The 15,257-nt window shown below is 51.1% G+C and overlaps 1 protein-coding gene and 1 pseudogene across 3 annotated transcripts in view; both read left to right on the forward strand.

Moving 5' to 3' along the window:
• The window catches only part of KIRREL1 (kirre like nephrin family adhesion molecule 1), a 107,229-nt gene extending 94,564 nt beyond the window's left edge, over positions 1-12,665 (forward strand). For 2 of the 3 annotated variants that reach the window (XM_063624938.1, XM_063624940.1), the window contains exons 6-15: positions 474-579; positions 725-873; positions 1,046-1,173; positions 1,856-2,030; positions 2,120-2,220; positions 3,760-3,958; positions 5,723-5,830; positions 6,007-6,146; positions 6,717-6,794; positions 7,043-7,528. In XM_063624938.1, the coding sequence (XP_063481008.1) occupies positions 474-579; positions 725-873; positions 1,046-1,173; positions 1,856-2,030; positions 2,120-2,220; positions 3,760-3,958; positions 5,723-5,830; positions 6,007-6,146; positions 6,717-6,794; positions 7,043-7,519 (1,661 nt within the window). In that variant the 3' untranslated portion in view covers positions 7,520-7,528. Of the gene's footprint in view, positions 1-473; positions 580-724; positions 874-1,045; positions 1,174-1,855; positions 2,031-2,119; positions 2,221-3,759; positions 3,959-5,722; positions 5,831-6,006; positions 6,147-6,716; positions 6,795-7,042 lie in introns of all 3 variants that reach the window. The other variant, XM_063624939.1, reaches the window with a different exon arrangement.
• LOC134733946 (uncharacterized) lies at positions 8,923-12,665 on the forward strand (annotated as a pseudogene).
• Positions 12,666-15,257: the final 2,592 nt, after the last annotated feature.

Genomic DNA, 15,257 nt, shown 5'->3' on the forward strand with positions numbered 1-15,257 from the left:
CTAAGGGTTTCAAATAAGGGATTGTGGACCTGGACCTGCTTCCTGGGGTTGTGAGCATTAAATGAGATATAGCAGAAGAGCATCTAGCGTGGAGTATTCTTACCTGGTAGGTGTGTAATAAAGTGTCTCTGCCCAGGGAACCATGGTGGTGTGGGCAGCACCTGGGGATGCCCACACCCCATCCCTTTTAGTGAGCCAAGCAAGCTCACACTGACGCCTAGTGGCCACAGTGGGTCATTAGTCCATTGCGTTATTTGTCCCTTTGGTGTCTTCATTGGTGGTCACCCTAGCAGGCCCCCTAGAGGCTCCATGTGGAAAAGGTGAGGAAGACGGCGCGTTAACGAGCTGATACACTGCAACCTCAAATTCCCAGATCCCCACCAGAGTGGTCAGGTCTGAGTGTATGTGTTAGAGAGGGAAAAAGAAACTCAAGGGACAGAAAAGACCCTGACTCCCTGTGCTCTACTTTGCAGACCCTCCTACAGTGACCCTGTCCATTGAGCCACAGACGGTGCAGGAGGGTGAGCGTGTTGTCTTTACCTGCCAGGCCACAGCCAACCCCGAGATCCTGGGCTACAGGTGAGGGGGTCAGAGGCTGGGAGCACTCTGGGGAGTGATACGGAAGAGTTCGGGGTTGGAGGCTGTACTGGGGAGGCCAAGTGTCATGGATGTAGTTGAGAGGGTCTGAGGCCTGATCCCACCTCTGTGTTGCCTCCTCCCCCAGGTGGGCCAAAGGGGGTTTCTTGATTGAAGACGCCCATGAGAGTCGCTATGAGACAAATGTGGATTACTCCTTTTTCACGGAGCCTGTGTCTTGTGAGGTTCACAACAAAGTGGGGAGCACCAATGTCAGCACTTTAGTAAATGTCCACTGTGAGTAGCTGGGAGGGCAGGGACGGGGACAGAGAGCAGGGGCCCCCAAAGGGCCTGGGGCAGAGTCGGGGGCTGCTCCATGAATGGGGAGGTAACAGGGCAGGAGAAAGATTGATTGGAGTTAACCCCATGAGCTTGAGACCCTAACGAGTGGCTTCTTTCTCCCTCACAGTTGCTCCCCGGATTGTAGTAGACCCCAAACCCACAACCACAGACATTGGCTCTGATGTGACCCTCACCTGTGTCTGGGTTGGGAATCCCCCCCTCACTCTCACCTGGACCAAAAAGGACTCAAATATGGTAAGACTCTTACTGCCTATTCTGAATGCTGGGAGGAAGGGGTGCAGCCACAGATGGGAGTAGATGGGGGGCTGCAGCATTATCTTTGAACCTGGGCTATTTCTAGGGTCTTGGAATTTGGAGGAGAAAGTGCTTACAGTTATCCCCACCTCTTCTCACAGGACAGCTGCCCAGTTCAGAAGCACTGGGGTGACAAACTCACCTGTGCGTGGGAAGCAGGGTGGGGTGGGAGGAAGGGAGAGGGCCTGGGACAGGACTACTGCAGTGGCAAAGGTCTGGTAAATAATGCTGCACAGGGAGGTGGGGAAGCTGAGGCGATTCACTAAAGAAGGCTGGAGTCTACAGCTCTGCAGAGACCCCCATTAGACCATTTGGGCCAGAATTGCAGGAAGAGGAGTTTCAGAGTAAAACGTCCTACCTCATTTGGCAATGAAAACACTAGAACAGATCATCAGAAGAGGCTGCATCCTCCTAAAATGATTGCAGCCTTCACCTGCCCTCTCTGGCTTCCACCGCATCCCTGCCCACACTTGCAGAGATGGCGTATTTACGTGCCAACCTGTGTAGAGTCAGAGCATGGACCAAAATGGACTCGGGAACCCCATTTCCCTTCCGGGAATTCACTCGTGGCCCTTCCTGCTTTCTTTCCAATGCCTCCGATGTGGGGCCCTCATGGACGTAGGGGCCCAGGCCTCCTGGCTCCCCACCCGAGGCTGCTCTCTCTGCCCAGGTCCTGAGTAACAGCAACCAGCTGCTGCTGAAGTCGGTGACTCAGGCAGACGCTGGCACCTACACCTGCCGGGCCATCGTGCCTCGAATCGGAGTGGCTGAGCGGGAGGTGCCGCTCTATGTGAACGGTGAGTGAGTGGCCTGAGAGGCAGCGGGGCCTGGGCGGGCTGGTACTGCAGTTTTTAACTGGTTCTGACTCGTGTCTTCTTGCTTTTAGGGCCCCCCATCATCTCCAGTGAGGCAGTGCAGTACGCTGTGAGGGGTGACGGTGGCAAGGTGGAGTGTTTCATTGGGAGCACACCACCCCCAGACCGCATAGTGAGTGGCGGACCTGGCTGCAGACAGCCAGCCCTCCCTGCTTCTTCGCGCAGGCCCAGCCTCCTCTCACTTCTGCTGGTTTTGCTCCTTCAACTTCCCTGTCCCGTTTCCATCCCTGAATCTTCTGCTTTCTGTCCCTCTGTCCCTTTACCTGCTCAAATCCCACCTCCTCCCTTACTTGTTATGTGTCCCTGAGCAGATCACTTAATGTTTTGAACCTCAGTTTATTCATCTATAAAACAGGGCCAGTAACTCCTACCTAATAGGGTTGCTGTGAGAAGTCATGGCAGCAGCAGGTGTGAGATGCCTAGGCCAGCACTCGATTCATGTTAGTTCCCCGCTCTCTCCCCTGGGCTAACACTTCCCCTCTTTTCTCCCTCATCTGCCCTGTCATTGACCTCCTGCTCTTTTCCTTGCTCCCTCCCCTTCCCTGTCTCCTCCTCCTCTGGCTCCTGCTGTCTCCCTCCCTTCCCATCAGTTCTCCTGCCTGCCTGGCCCACTCTTCCCTCCCTCCTCCTGCCTTCCTCCTACCAGCCCCTTTGCCTTGCCACTCCCCTCCCTCCTTTCTCCTCTCCCCCACACCATGAGCCATTAATTCCTTCCGTGACTATTAACTGTCAAACCCCTCATCACATTTAATGACCATTTGGCTAACTCCAGGGCTGCCCAGGGACACTTCATTACCACGGCAGCCCGGGCAGCAGGCGGCTGGCCTCCCGGGGGGCTTTCCTTGCAGATCTAGAAGGATTGATCCTTGGAAAAGAGCCAGTTCTCAGCTGCTCCCCCTCCCTTAGGCTCCACTCTGAGGAAGGGGCCATGCAGGGGAATGGCCCGGCTGAGAGGTCAGGGATGGAGGGGTCCAGGAATACCCTGTTGTGGGTTCTGCCTATTATAAGTCTGTGGATCAGTCTCAGAGCCAGCCAGGCAGGTCACGTGGGTTGGTTAAATGTTCGCCTAAAGATTGAGTTATGCTTGCTTAGAATCACAGACTATCAGAGCTGGAAGAAATCTTGAACATTGTCTAGCCCTAGCCTGGTTCTGTCATTGTATAGATGAAGAAAATGAGGCCTAGAGAGGGACAGGGAGGCCACACAGGGGCTTGATGGGGACAGGAGCCCAGCGTTCTTGAGGACAAATGCAGAACTTTTTCTACATCTGGGATTCCCAGTGTCGGTTCACTGGATCAGCTGCATCCACATTACATGTGATCATTATGAGAATAGAGATTCTCCTCCTCCCTGGAGATTCCTATTTAGGACGTAAGTCCCAAATATCTACATTTGAAAGAATCTCCCTAGGTAAATCTGATGTCAGCCATGCTTGGGAGCCACTTGCTTCTCCTTGAGTGGAGTGTCAGTGCCGAGGGTGTGAGGTAGCAGGTGTGACTTAGGTTTGTTACAGGGAGGTGTTAGGCTGGGCTCGTGGGGCACACATGGCACATAGGGGTGAGGGAGCATTGAGGATGGATCAGGGGATACGTGGGCATGGGCTTCTGCCACCTGCCCCTTTCTTACCTTCTTCCTTCCCTCTCCACCTCAGGCATGGGCCTGGAAGGAGAACTTCTTGGAGGTGGGGACCCTGGAACGTTATACAGTGGAGAGGACCAACTCAGGCAGTGGGGTGCTATCCACGCTCACCATCAACAACGTCATGGAGGCCGACTTTCAGACTCACTACAACTGCACCGCCTGGAACAGCTTTGGGCCGGGCACAGCCATCATCCAGCTGGAAGAGCGAGGTGACTGGCAGTGCTGCCTGCCAGCTGGGGTGCAGGGCAGCCTGACGATTCTGCTCCTTCTTTTCTCCAGGGGCAGGGCTCAGCTGCTCCCCTTCCCTTGGGCTCTGCTCTGAGAGAGGGGACACACAGAGAGAGGTCCTGGCTGAGAGGTCAGGAGTGAAGGGGTTTGGGGCTACACCCCTCTGATTCCTGCCTATTATAAGAGTCTGTGCATCAGAGGGAAAGAACTCTCATGGGCCTCTCCTCCAGAACCTGGCCTCTGTGCTCAACTGGGGAAGTTCCCTTACTTCGTTAAAGTGTATTGAGCATTTGCTATGTGCTAGGCTCTGCCCCAGGGGCTGCAGGAAGAGCTGTGAACAAGACACAGTCCCTGACCTCAAGAAACTTTCAGTGTAGTGGAGGGACTTACAGAGGGGTAGCAAATTAATTCAGATGGAGAAGAATCATATGAACTGCAAAAGGGAAAAACACTGCCCATCTCATTGGGTTGTTGTGAGGATTAAATGAGAGAATATTTACAAAATGCCTGGCATATAAGTATGGGTTCCCCTACCTCTTCAAGAATTGTCATTCTGATAGCAGAAAAGTGTTCTCTCCTTTAAGGCACTTCTCACATGATAAAAGAGGTATTCCTTTGGCTTTTGGAAGCTACCATGTCCAAGGAGGAAAAGATAGCATTTTTTTGTTGTTGTTTTATTTTTTGAGAACCATTTGACATAGGAGATGGGGAACCGCATGGGAAATGACAGCATCCCATCACTTCAGTCTTTTTTTTTTTTTTTTTTTTTTTTGAGATGGGGTCTCGCTCTGTCGCCCAGGCTGGAGTGCAGTGGTGCGACCTTGGCTCACTGCAACCTGTGCCTTCCAGGTTCAAACGAGTCTCCTACCTTAGCCTCCCAAGTAGCTGGGACTACAGGCACCCATCACCATGCCCGGCTAATTTTTTGTATTTTTAGGGGAGACGGGGTTTCAACGTGTTAGCCAAGATGGTCTCTATCTCCTGACCTCATGATCCACCCACCTCGGCCTCCCAAAGTGCTAGGATTACAGGCGTGAGCCACCGCGCCCAGCCTATCACTTCAGTCTTAAATGAGGATGCCAGCAAGGGGGTTGGGGGTGGGGAAGAATGGAGTAGATACAGTAACGTGGGGCTCCACAGGGAAGGATCTCAGAGGGGAAGAGCTATAAGCAGGATCTGGATTCAACTAGGGCTGCTAGGAAGAGAGAGAAGGTTGGAAGCAGGATTCCTGAGCTCCTCCTCAGTTCTGGGAAGCAGAGGAAACCAAGGAAAACTGTTGGAGCACTGAGTAGATAGGTGCATATGAGGCAGTCACAGTGGTATTATGGATGGCACAGTGGTGAAAGATGTCGAGACACAGGTGGCAGATTGGAGAGTTTGGAGATAGCTGACCTCAAACAAGAGCGAGGGGCCGAGCATCATAGTCAGGTGGGCTGAAGAACAGGGATCGACAGACAACCAAGACCAGGGACAAACTCCTGCCCCAGCTGCAGGGATGAGACATGACCATGATCTCCATTCTGATGGAGCTGGAGCACAGACCAAAATCCAACCACAATGCAGACCTTCCTCTCTAATCCAGCCTTGACTTAAACCTAACACTGTCCCCAGGCTCAGTCAAAACTTAGCCCTGTACACAAGCCAAGGTTGCCTCTGTAGCTGTGGCCTAGCCTTTAGCCAGCACTGAGCTTAGCTCCCAGTATAACTCCAGCCTCACCCCTCCACCTTTCTTTCCCCATCGAAAGAGGTGTTACCTGTGGGCATCATAGCTGGGGCCACCATCGGCGCGAGCATCCTGCTCATCTTCTTCTTCATCGCCTTGGTATTCTTCCTCTACCGGCGCCGCAAAGGCAGTGAGTATGGGCCCTGTGCAGCCCACAGCCTTCCCTTGGCTCTTCCGGGGCCATGACAGGCAGTGCTCGGGATGGATGGGAGGTTGGCCGTTGAGCTCTAGCCCAGAGGGAGCCAGAAGCAGCCACTGCAGAGGCCAGCAGGAAGCACTTGTTCCAGGCTGCCTCTCCCATCCCAGGTCGCAAGGACGTGACCCTGAGGAAGCTGGATATCAAGGTGGAGACAGTGAACCGAGAGCCACTTACGATGCATTCTGACCGGGAGGATGACACTACCAGCGTCTCCACAGCGACCCGGGTCATGAAGGCCATCTACTCGGTGAGGGTCCTGCTCCTTGCTGGCCTCCTGCCTTCTCCACTCTCTGAGGACCAGCTCCATCCCAGATCTCTAATAACCGTGGTCATTCTCTCCTTCCTCAGTCGGCCATCCCTGGTCCTGCCACACACACTCTCCCACACTCACACACACTCTCCCACACTCACACACATTCTCTCACACACACCCCAGGCTAGTTTCCTCCAGCAGAGGATAGGCAGCTGGGGTTCTCCAAAGACTTCCTTTACCCCACAGAGTGTGAAAGTTGGAAGCCCCCGGAGGCTTTCTGGTCCATCTGCCTCATTGCTGAGATGAGGAAACAGCCCTGGAGAGGGGCAGTGACATACACAAGGTCACATTACATGTTAGCAACCAAACTAGTGCTCGAACCAAGGTCTCTGGCCTCTTCCCACCACATCCCAGAGCCTCTGCTGAGAGCACCAGAACTCAAGTCTGCCCTTGACCTCAGACCCCTCCCATGAGCAGGTGGCCTCTGAGTGTGGGGAGGGGTTGGTGAGGGGCGAAAAGAGCAGGGCTTCCGTCTGCTGATGCCCCACTCCTGCTGCTCCGCAGTCATTTAAGGATGATGTGGATCTGAAGCAGGACCTGCACTGCGACACCATCGACACCCGGGAGGAGTATGAGATGAAGGTGGGAAAGAGGGAAGGGGCCAGGGCATGAGGGCTAGTGGGCCAGTGGGTTTCTGAGGTCCTGTAGCGGGGAGGTGAGGACAGACTTGGGCAGGAGTGGTTGGGAGGGTTTTTGAAGGAGCAGAGGAGGTGGAATGCTAGATAGGGACATAGGGAGAGCTGGAGGAAGAGGCCCAGAAGGCCATGGTGAGACTTGATCCCCACCCAAGAGGGAACACTGCCTCCATCCTCTTCTCTCATTGCCCCCAGGACCCCACCAATGGCTACTACAACGTGCGTGCCCATGAAGATCGCCCGTCTTCCAGGGCAGTGCTCTATGCTGACTACCGTGCCCCTGGCCCTGCCCGCTTCGACGGCCGCCCCTCATCCCGTCTCTCCCACTCCAGCGGCTATGCCCAGCTCAACACCTATAGCCGGGCGCCCGCCTCTGACTATGGCCCTGAGCCCACACCCCCTGGCCCTGCTGCCCCAGCTGGCACCGACACAACCAGCCAGCTGTCCTACGAGAACTATGAGAAGTTCAACTCCCATCCCTTCCCTGGGGCAGCTGGGTACCCCACCTACCGACTGGGCTACCCCCAGGCTCCAACCTCTGGCCTGGAGCGGACCCCATATGAGGCGTATGACCCCATTGGCAAGTACGCCACAGCCACTCGATTCTCCTACACCTCCCAGCACTCGGACTACGGCCAGCGATTCCAGCAGCGCATGCAGACTCACGTGTAGGGGCCAGAGCCTGGCTGGGGCATCTCTGCGGGGCAGAGGAGAAGGCTTTCACAGCTGTTCCCTGATATTCAGGGGCATTGCTCATTGCTCCCTTCTCGGATCAGCCTTCTTCCTCCCACCGTGGCAGGTGGGGAGCAGGTCTCCCAGAAACACCCCGTCCCGAGGATGGTGCTCTGTGCATGCCCCAGCCTCCTGGGCCTGCCCTTCCCTCTTCTTCGGGAGGATGTGTCTTTTCTGACCTGCACTCTTGCCTGACCCTAAAATGGGGACAGGGAAAGTGAAGGTTAGGGAGAGCAGAGGGGGCACTTTTTAGCATTCCCTTTCTATCCCACCCCTCTGACCTCCCATAAGTGGAAATGGGGGTACCCAGGGATGGGCAGGCTTTGGCCTAGGGACATGAAGTATGGGAGTGGGTGGCTGTGGCACAGACAGGTGGAAAACAGGATAGCCTGGCCAGTCCCTCTGTTGTCTGCATTCGTGCCCTGGGTGCCTCTCTCCTTCCTCAGGGTACTGCAGAAGGGAGCTTGGATTTATGTTTGCTCTTGTCTACAGAACAGCCCTGGCATTGCATTCAAATCCAGCCTTCATTCAGCTGGGATCAAAATGCCAGTCACCTTGGCTACCCACTGTGGACAGCTGTCTGTCAGCATGCAGAGGGATCCAGGAATCCCCCCGGCAGCACTGCCCGCCTTCCTTCTCCTCCATGCTGGGCCAGCCAGATAAGTCAGGGTCCTGGTGGAGAAAGAAAGGCAGGACTATGTCCTGATTGACCCAGATACCGCTGTGTGCTGCACAGCAGTGAACCAACACTAGAGGGAGCCACACAAGCCTCCTCTCCCCAATCTGCCCCACTTCCTGGCTTTAACTCTTGAGCTGGTTTGGGGAGTGGTGAGGTAGGGGTGGGGGTGCTGTAGGCTATTTTTCAAAGAAAACAAAAAACAATGAAAACCTCATTTGGGAAGAAAAGCTGTAGGGATTCCCCCACCCAAATACAAGTCCCAGTGGAAAGGAAAGGTAGTACCTATTCTTCTCCATGGGGTTCCTAACACCCTCCATTACTCTTTCAGTCTCCAAGCACTTTGAATCCATTTTTAAACATTCAGGTTGCCAGACCTGTCACACAGTGGGCTCCGATAGGGTTACGGAGGGGGCCTGGCTCTCAGGCTCTACTCTCCTAGGTCCCATCAGTTGGTTGGAGGCCACCTTCCGGGGGGTATGGGAGACAGGTTTTGGTTTTTTAAGTGTCTTTTTTTTTTTTTTTTGGACCAATCAGATTCCTTCTTCCACTTTCAGTGCCTTGAGTGTCAAGCTTTGGATGACTGACCCTACGTGGGCGGTTGTGCAGGGAGTGGGTACTTGTGAGCCTCGGACACACTGTTAAGTGTTACAGTGTTAGGAGAGAGATGGGTGAGAGGACCTGGAGAGGTAAGGGGCCTGGAAATGGCCCTGGCAGAGAACTTGTGCTGACCGGGAGAAGGTGGCGCGGAAGGGCACCACAGGCATTCCACGGGCCATTTCTCCTCCTCCATGTGCACGCACATCCAACACACACCTTCCATGTGACCACTTCTCAGCCACGACCTTCTGACCAGAGAGAACAGGCGCTCCAAGGAGAAACTGTACCCCTGCCCCAGCCTCGCCTTCCTAAGAAGCAGTGTCTGGAGGTGGCTATTTCCTGCCTCCCCAACTGTATGTCCAGCCCAATGGGAGACAGGGCCTCTGGTGCAGTTCCCAAAATGTTCCTCGCCCTTTCTCCATGGTCACCATTCATAATTCATGTTCGCTTTAATGAGTTACATGCTCATCAGCCACAGGCCATTACCACCCTTACGGATGGGTCTGGGGGGCGACATTCCTGGCCAACCCCTTGCTAGGAAGGACCAGATAATACCCAGGAAGCAAGTAGCTCTAATTTTAACCTCGCAGGAAGTCTCTGCATCCTCCTTCATTTCAGCAGGGAAAACTCCTGTGGAGTGGGCCCTACCTGGGGCATTTACAGGCTTCCAGCTGTATTCCATCCCTGGAAGCTGATACCTTTCTACAGAGTCCTTTTATGAGAGCTCAGTGGGAAGGTCTGTCAAGAAATTCAGGTTCTTGTACAGACAAATTCATGCAAATTTCTATTATTTTCACAAAAACCAGAAGCCATGGGGAATCCAAAGACTTAAAGTCTAAAGATGGTGGCTTTTTAAACATGCAAATTCCAAAAAGAATTCATTTTTGTTTTGGGTTTGGCTAGATTCTCTTATTTATCCCTTTTTAGCTTAAGTATTAGTTTCATTCTACTGAAATGATGGAGAGAGGGCCTAAGGTTACTAGGTAATTGAGCTAATGGTGCAGGGAGAATTGTTGAAAAAGGAAGCCTAGTTTCCAGAAGCCTGACACAGAGCTACTTCACTGTCCTCTACTCCTTAACAAGTTAACTGGAGCCTCTTGGGTGTCAAAAAAGCACCCTGGAAGGCACAGGGAAGCATCAGCAACCAAGGTAGTCTCTGTCCTCTGTAACTTACATGTTGGTGCATCAGAATCTGAATTGGAACCTACCTGATGGGCCCAGTGGAATAGCTTTTCTGGGGAGTGGAAGGCGTCCTTGATCACAGAGCTTTGCTGTCGAATCCTGGAGTCCTGCAACGTGGTGATGCCTCAGCAGTTGGTGATCCTGATCACCTTTGACGGCTTGTTTTAGTGGAAAGAGCAAGGGACTAAAGGTCAGGAGATCCAGGACCCAGTCCTGAAGCTGCGAAGGTTAGATCTCGGCCTAACTTTCTGTTCATTGCCCCCAATTTGTCTGGCCTATAAAATGAAGGGGGAGGGTTGCATAAACCTAAAACTATTCTGGTTTTGTTATACCCATTGGGTTGGGGGTAGGGATGAGACTGCCCATTGCTGGCAAGGAACTGGGAGCAGTAGCAAGCATGGTGAGGGCTGGGGAGCTGGTTGGGGGGGTTCTCTCCTGTTTGAAGAAGCTTTCACCATGAGCTTCATTATCTTGTCAGAAGTGTTGTGAATTAGTTTCCACCAGGGACCCCTTTATCCCAAACAGCAACACAAAATACACCCTAAACATCAGAGTAAAATTGATATGGGGCTATCCTTTGGCTATCGGGTCATCTGTGCTGCTCCCCACTCATTTCTGATGGGTTTGCAAAGGTGTCTTTTGCCAGGGCAGGACATAGTATGCACATAGGGATATTATGTGCCTAGGTTTCAGGCACTTTTTCTGTAGGGGAAAATGGGAGGAGCCTTCCTCCACCCTGATCCTTAGGAACATTCCTCCGGCCCAGGGACAGCTTGTTCTTCTCACCAAACAGGTGAAGCCTGCAGTCCAAGGTGCCTGGAGCGAGAGGTCGGGGAGTAAGCACAGCTGCCCCTGCCTGAGAAGGAGCAGCTTGCAAGGGGAGCCGGTGGAGGGAAAGGGGTACAACAGCTTTGGGATACATTCTGGATCTTGACGGAGGATCTTGTGATTTTGGTTGAGCCACGGTCACTTCCCTCGTGAAGGACCCGCCCTATATCCTAAATTCTGGATCCTTCAAAGTCCAGCCACAGAGTTTGCATGAAGCAAAAAGGCCTAGTAAGTGAGAAAGGAAAGGGGCCAGGGATGGGAGCAGTGCTGTGCTCTTATCACTGTCTTGCTTGGAATGAAAACGTCCGTTTGAGCACCCTGTCTTCAGGTGGTATGCTCTCCCCTTATTCCAGCAGGGCTACTTTCCTCTTCACTCTGATGAGGGGAGCTTTATCTGCTTTCAAAATGGAGCACGTCGCACTGGAGTTTCATGCCCTCTCGTTAACCTGTCAGGAGTCACAGGGCTCCATAAAACGGAATCGGTGTCTCAATATACATGACCTACGTTCATAGCAAGTTCAGCCATTTGGGTTTGAAGAAAACCACATTAAAGCCAAGACCCCGTTTGGAGCGAACTGCCTTGTTCTTTGCTGTGTGGAAGGTTCTGTCCCCACTGCTGAACTCCAGTTCCTCCCCAAGCACCCTGGCCTCAGAAATCCTGGCTTCCCCAAGTTTGTGCTGTCTGACCTGAGCCAGGCCACCGCTTGGTGCCTCTACAGGCCACGGTGCATGTTGAGAATCGCCCAAAAGGATTAGTGAAGCTCCTGACCCTGGCGAGGCCATAATGAACACTGAAGTGCATAGGCCAAGGGATATAATTGAAAGGCGTTTATTTTTGTGAAGACGCTATAAAATTAGCATTTAAATATCCCATTCCCTTCTCTTGGCCTCCTCCTATCCCCCTATGGTATTTCTCCTCCTCTCCTCAAGGCCAGGCTTTTGTGAAAGGCATTGGCTCACCTTTGTCAGCGTGGTCCTGACGCTCACCTCTGGGCTGCTGGAGAGGACTGAGAGATGTGTGGTTTGGTAGGAAGGGGGTATGTGTGGGGGTTGGTGAGGAATCCCATTTTTTTGCATCACTGTGAGGGAGCTCTGGGCCCTGTCCCTGGAGAAATAATTGCTGCGCAGAAGTCACAGGCCATACTGGGCAGTTCTGGTACAAACCTGCCCTTAATAATAATAACAATAATAATAATAACCCCATTTGCATAGAACTGTCACTCATTCCTGCCAGTCTGCTGTCCCTACCCTGGTTTTTTGCTGGCCCCAACCACTGGCCCTGTTGAGTATTGATGGGCCCTGAGATCTTCTGTTTGCTTCTGGAGCTCTTCAGATGCTGGCCCCCCTGGGAATACCCTAACTTTGGGGAGAGAGCAGCCAAAATCCCAATACAATAAAACTCCACACAATCTTGTTAGCAACAGTGACCCAGAAAATTTTGAGATGTCCAGTTTTACCAGAAGAGGCCCAGGGCTCCCTGTGGTCACATTTTCTACCCAGACATTCTTGGCATTGCAACCTCCATTTCTAGCTCCAGTTGAATTTTCTCCACCCAGACCCCAGAAATAAATGGATCCATGATGATAATTAAGAGAAGAGAAAAAAAGATATTATTTTTGTTAGGACAAACCATTGTAGGTTTTTAGCAATGTGTATCTGTGTGTCCCTCACACCTTTTCCTATTCTACTTTTTTTTCGTTTTTTTAAAATATTATGTACTATATTTTTAGTCTCAAACACACTATATATTATATATATTTAATTTTTTTATATATATAAATATAAATGTTTTAAAAAGTACCATGTTTTGTGTTATTTAATGCATTAACGGCTAGTTACTTAAAAGCCTGTCTGGCTTTGGGTGTTATCCTGGTTTGGGGAAAAAACAGACTTGGAATGAAATTGCAGAAGCAATGTTTGTGCCACCTCCAGGCCGTGGGGCAAAATGTATTCTCTAGTTTGCCACTTGTGCAGAACCCTGAGGCCAATTATCGCAGTTCAGGGACAAACAGCTGGAGGCTCCTGCTATTGGAAAACAGCATCCAAGTGTTCTGTGCCAAATCGCATTATGGGAATGCGAAAGGGGGAGACTTTTGAATCTGAGATCTAGATCCCAAAGGAGTTGGGACAGGTGTGTAAGAATGGCTAGTTTTGTTTATTTAAAATGATGTGGTTTGGGTAAAAAGCAAAGTTACGAGGTCTCCAACCTTTTGAACTTGTAGTGAAGCAGAATGAAAAAACAGATGGTGCAGCAGTGCACACACACAGAGGCCATCCTGCTGAGAAATCCTAAATTCTCCGAGTTGAGTTCCCAAGGATTTCACTTTGCTCATTTCTCAGGAGTGTTTGCAGATACCTGAAATTGTTTTCAGATAATGCTTTTTCAGATAATGTTTTGTTTTATTTTGTTTTGGACTTTTATTTTGTTTTGTTGTAGAAACTATGTTGCCCAGGCTGGTCTCGAACTCCTGAGTTCAAGTAATCCACCCACCTCGGCCTCTGAAGTCGCTGGGATTACAGGTGTGATCCACTGTGCTTGGCCCAGATAATGTTTTTTAAAGGTATAAATCATTAGAGAAATAGGGTTTATTGTTTTCTTCATCCAGTTAACAACCAAGCAAACTCAAGACAGTTTACGGTAGCCTTTTTTGTACACAAGGGACACCCAACATAGTCAGAGAGGAAGATAGGATGTAAGAGCTGAAAAAATACTTTCGAAATAATGCAACCCATTTCCAAGAGGGCTAGAAGTCACGACACAGGAGCTGCAGCTGAGGGAAGGTGCAAGGTGCCGGTGGGGCCTGAGGTTTGGAGGCATGTAGCCAGGACCAAGAACCTATAGGTAGCCCAAGGTGAATCCAACCTGGATGGGAATGAAAGGCCAAGGTACAGTTATATTTGGAGGCTGCATTGAGGTAAGTTGCACTGGCATAGGTTAAAATGGTATTGATAGAATACAAAAGCAAACAGAAAAGAGTAGGGAAAAAAGAAAAAACCAGGAGAGGAAGCAAAGTTGTGCAAATGTGGAGGCACAGGTGAATACTATTAGGCCAAGTGGTGCTAGGTGGGGCACTTCCTATGTTATGTGTCCACCTGGGATACATTTATTCATCTCCACATCCCCAGACCCCAGCACAGGGCCAGCAGGTTCTTTGGGACAAGTCTGTATAGGACACTACATAAGGCTCCAAGGGCCTAAACCAACTCTCAGCCACAAGAAAGGCCACAGGACCTTGTCCCTGTGTATCAGGCCTCTTTCTGTGATGGGAGCCCCAGCCCCTCTAAGTCACCTCCAGCCTGAGGATAAGTAATAATGACACAGCCACTTTATCATCTGGCTTTGCAAAGTTGTAAAAGCCACACCCTCATTGCGAGGCTTTTGCGTCACAAATGGAGCTATTGGCCCAGGCGTAAACACATTCCTGTGTGAGTTTAAATTTCTCCATGACATGACCCCACACCTTTCACTTACTTCACAACCCTCCCTTTCACTTACCCTACATTTCAACACAGTTAAGTGGAATTATGCCTTGTTTGTGGTATGCCCCTGAACTTTCCTCCCTCTGTGCTTTTGTCCAAGCTCTTTTCTCTGCCTGGAGTCCCTTTACTTTCCCATTTCTAAGTTTTACTTATCTTCAAGGCCCAGCCCAAAGGCCATCTCCTCCAGGAAGCCTTGCCTGACTCATTACTCACCTTCTCTTCCTCCCTGGAAGTCTCATGGGTTAGCTATTATGTCACTGATCTCATCTCATTTATAGCCCTTCTGCTTTGATAACAGGATGTTGTGTATGACACATTAGCACTTTACTCCTAAAAGAAGGTCACCAAAAGGCAGAGAGCGTGTATCATTTATTTCAGTATCCATCACCCAACAGAGTGCATGTAGTTTCTCAGCATGTGCTGGAGGAATGCAGGTATGGAGGGAAGGAAAGAGGGAGGAGAAGCAAACCCATAAACACAATACATGAAAGGAATTTAACCTAGAGGAGTTTTTCATGCGCAGCTGTGTGAAGAGACCACTAAACAGGCTTTGTGTGAGCAACATGGCTGTTTATTTCACCTGGGTGCAGGCGGGCTGAGTCCGAAAAGAGAGTCAGCAAAGGGTGGTGGATTATCATTAGTTCTTAAAGGTTTTGGGATAGGCAGTGAAGTTAAGAGCAATGTTTTGCAGGCTGGGGTGGATCTCACAAAGTACATTCTCAAGGGTGGGGAGAATTACAAAGAACCTTCTTAAGGGTGGGGGAGATTACAAAGTACCTTCTTACGGGTGGGGGAGATTACAAAGTACATTGATCAGTTAGGGTGGGGCAGAAACAAATCATAATGGTGGAATGTCATCAGTTAAGGCTATTTTTACTTCTTTTGTGGATCTTCAGTTACTTCAGGCCATCT

This window comes from Symphalangus syndactylus, chromosome 12 (assembly GCF_028878055.3).
Source record: "Symphalangus syndactylus isolate Jambi chromosome 12, NHGRI_mSymSyn1-v2.1_pri, whole genome shotgun sequence".
Taxonomy (NCBI): domain Eukaryota; kingdom Metazoa; phylum Chordata; class Mammalia; order Primates; family Hylobatidae; genus Symphalangus; species Symphalangus syndactylus.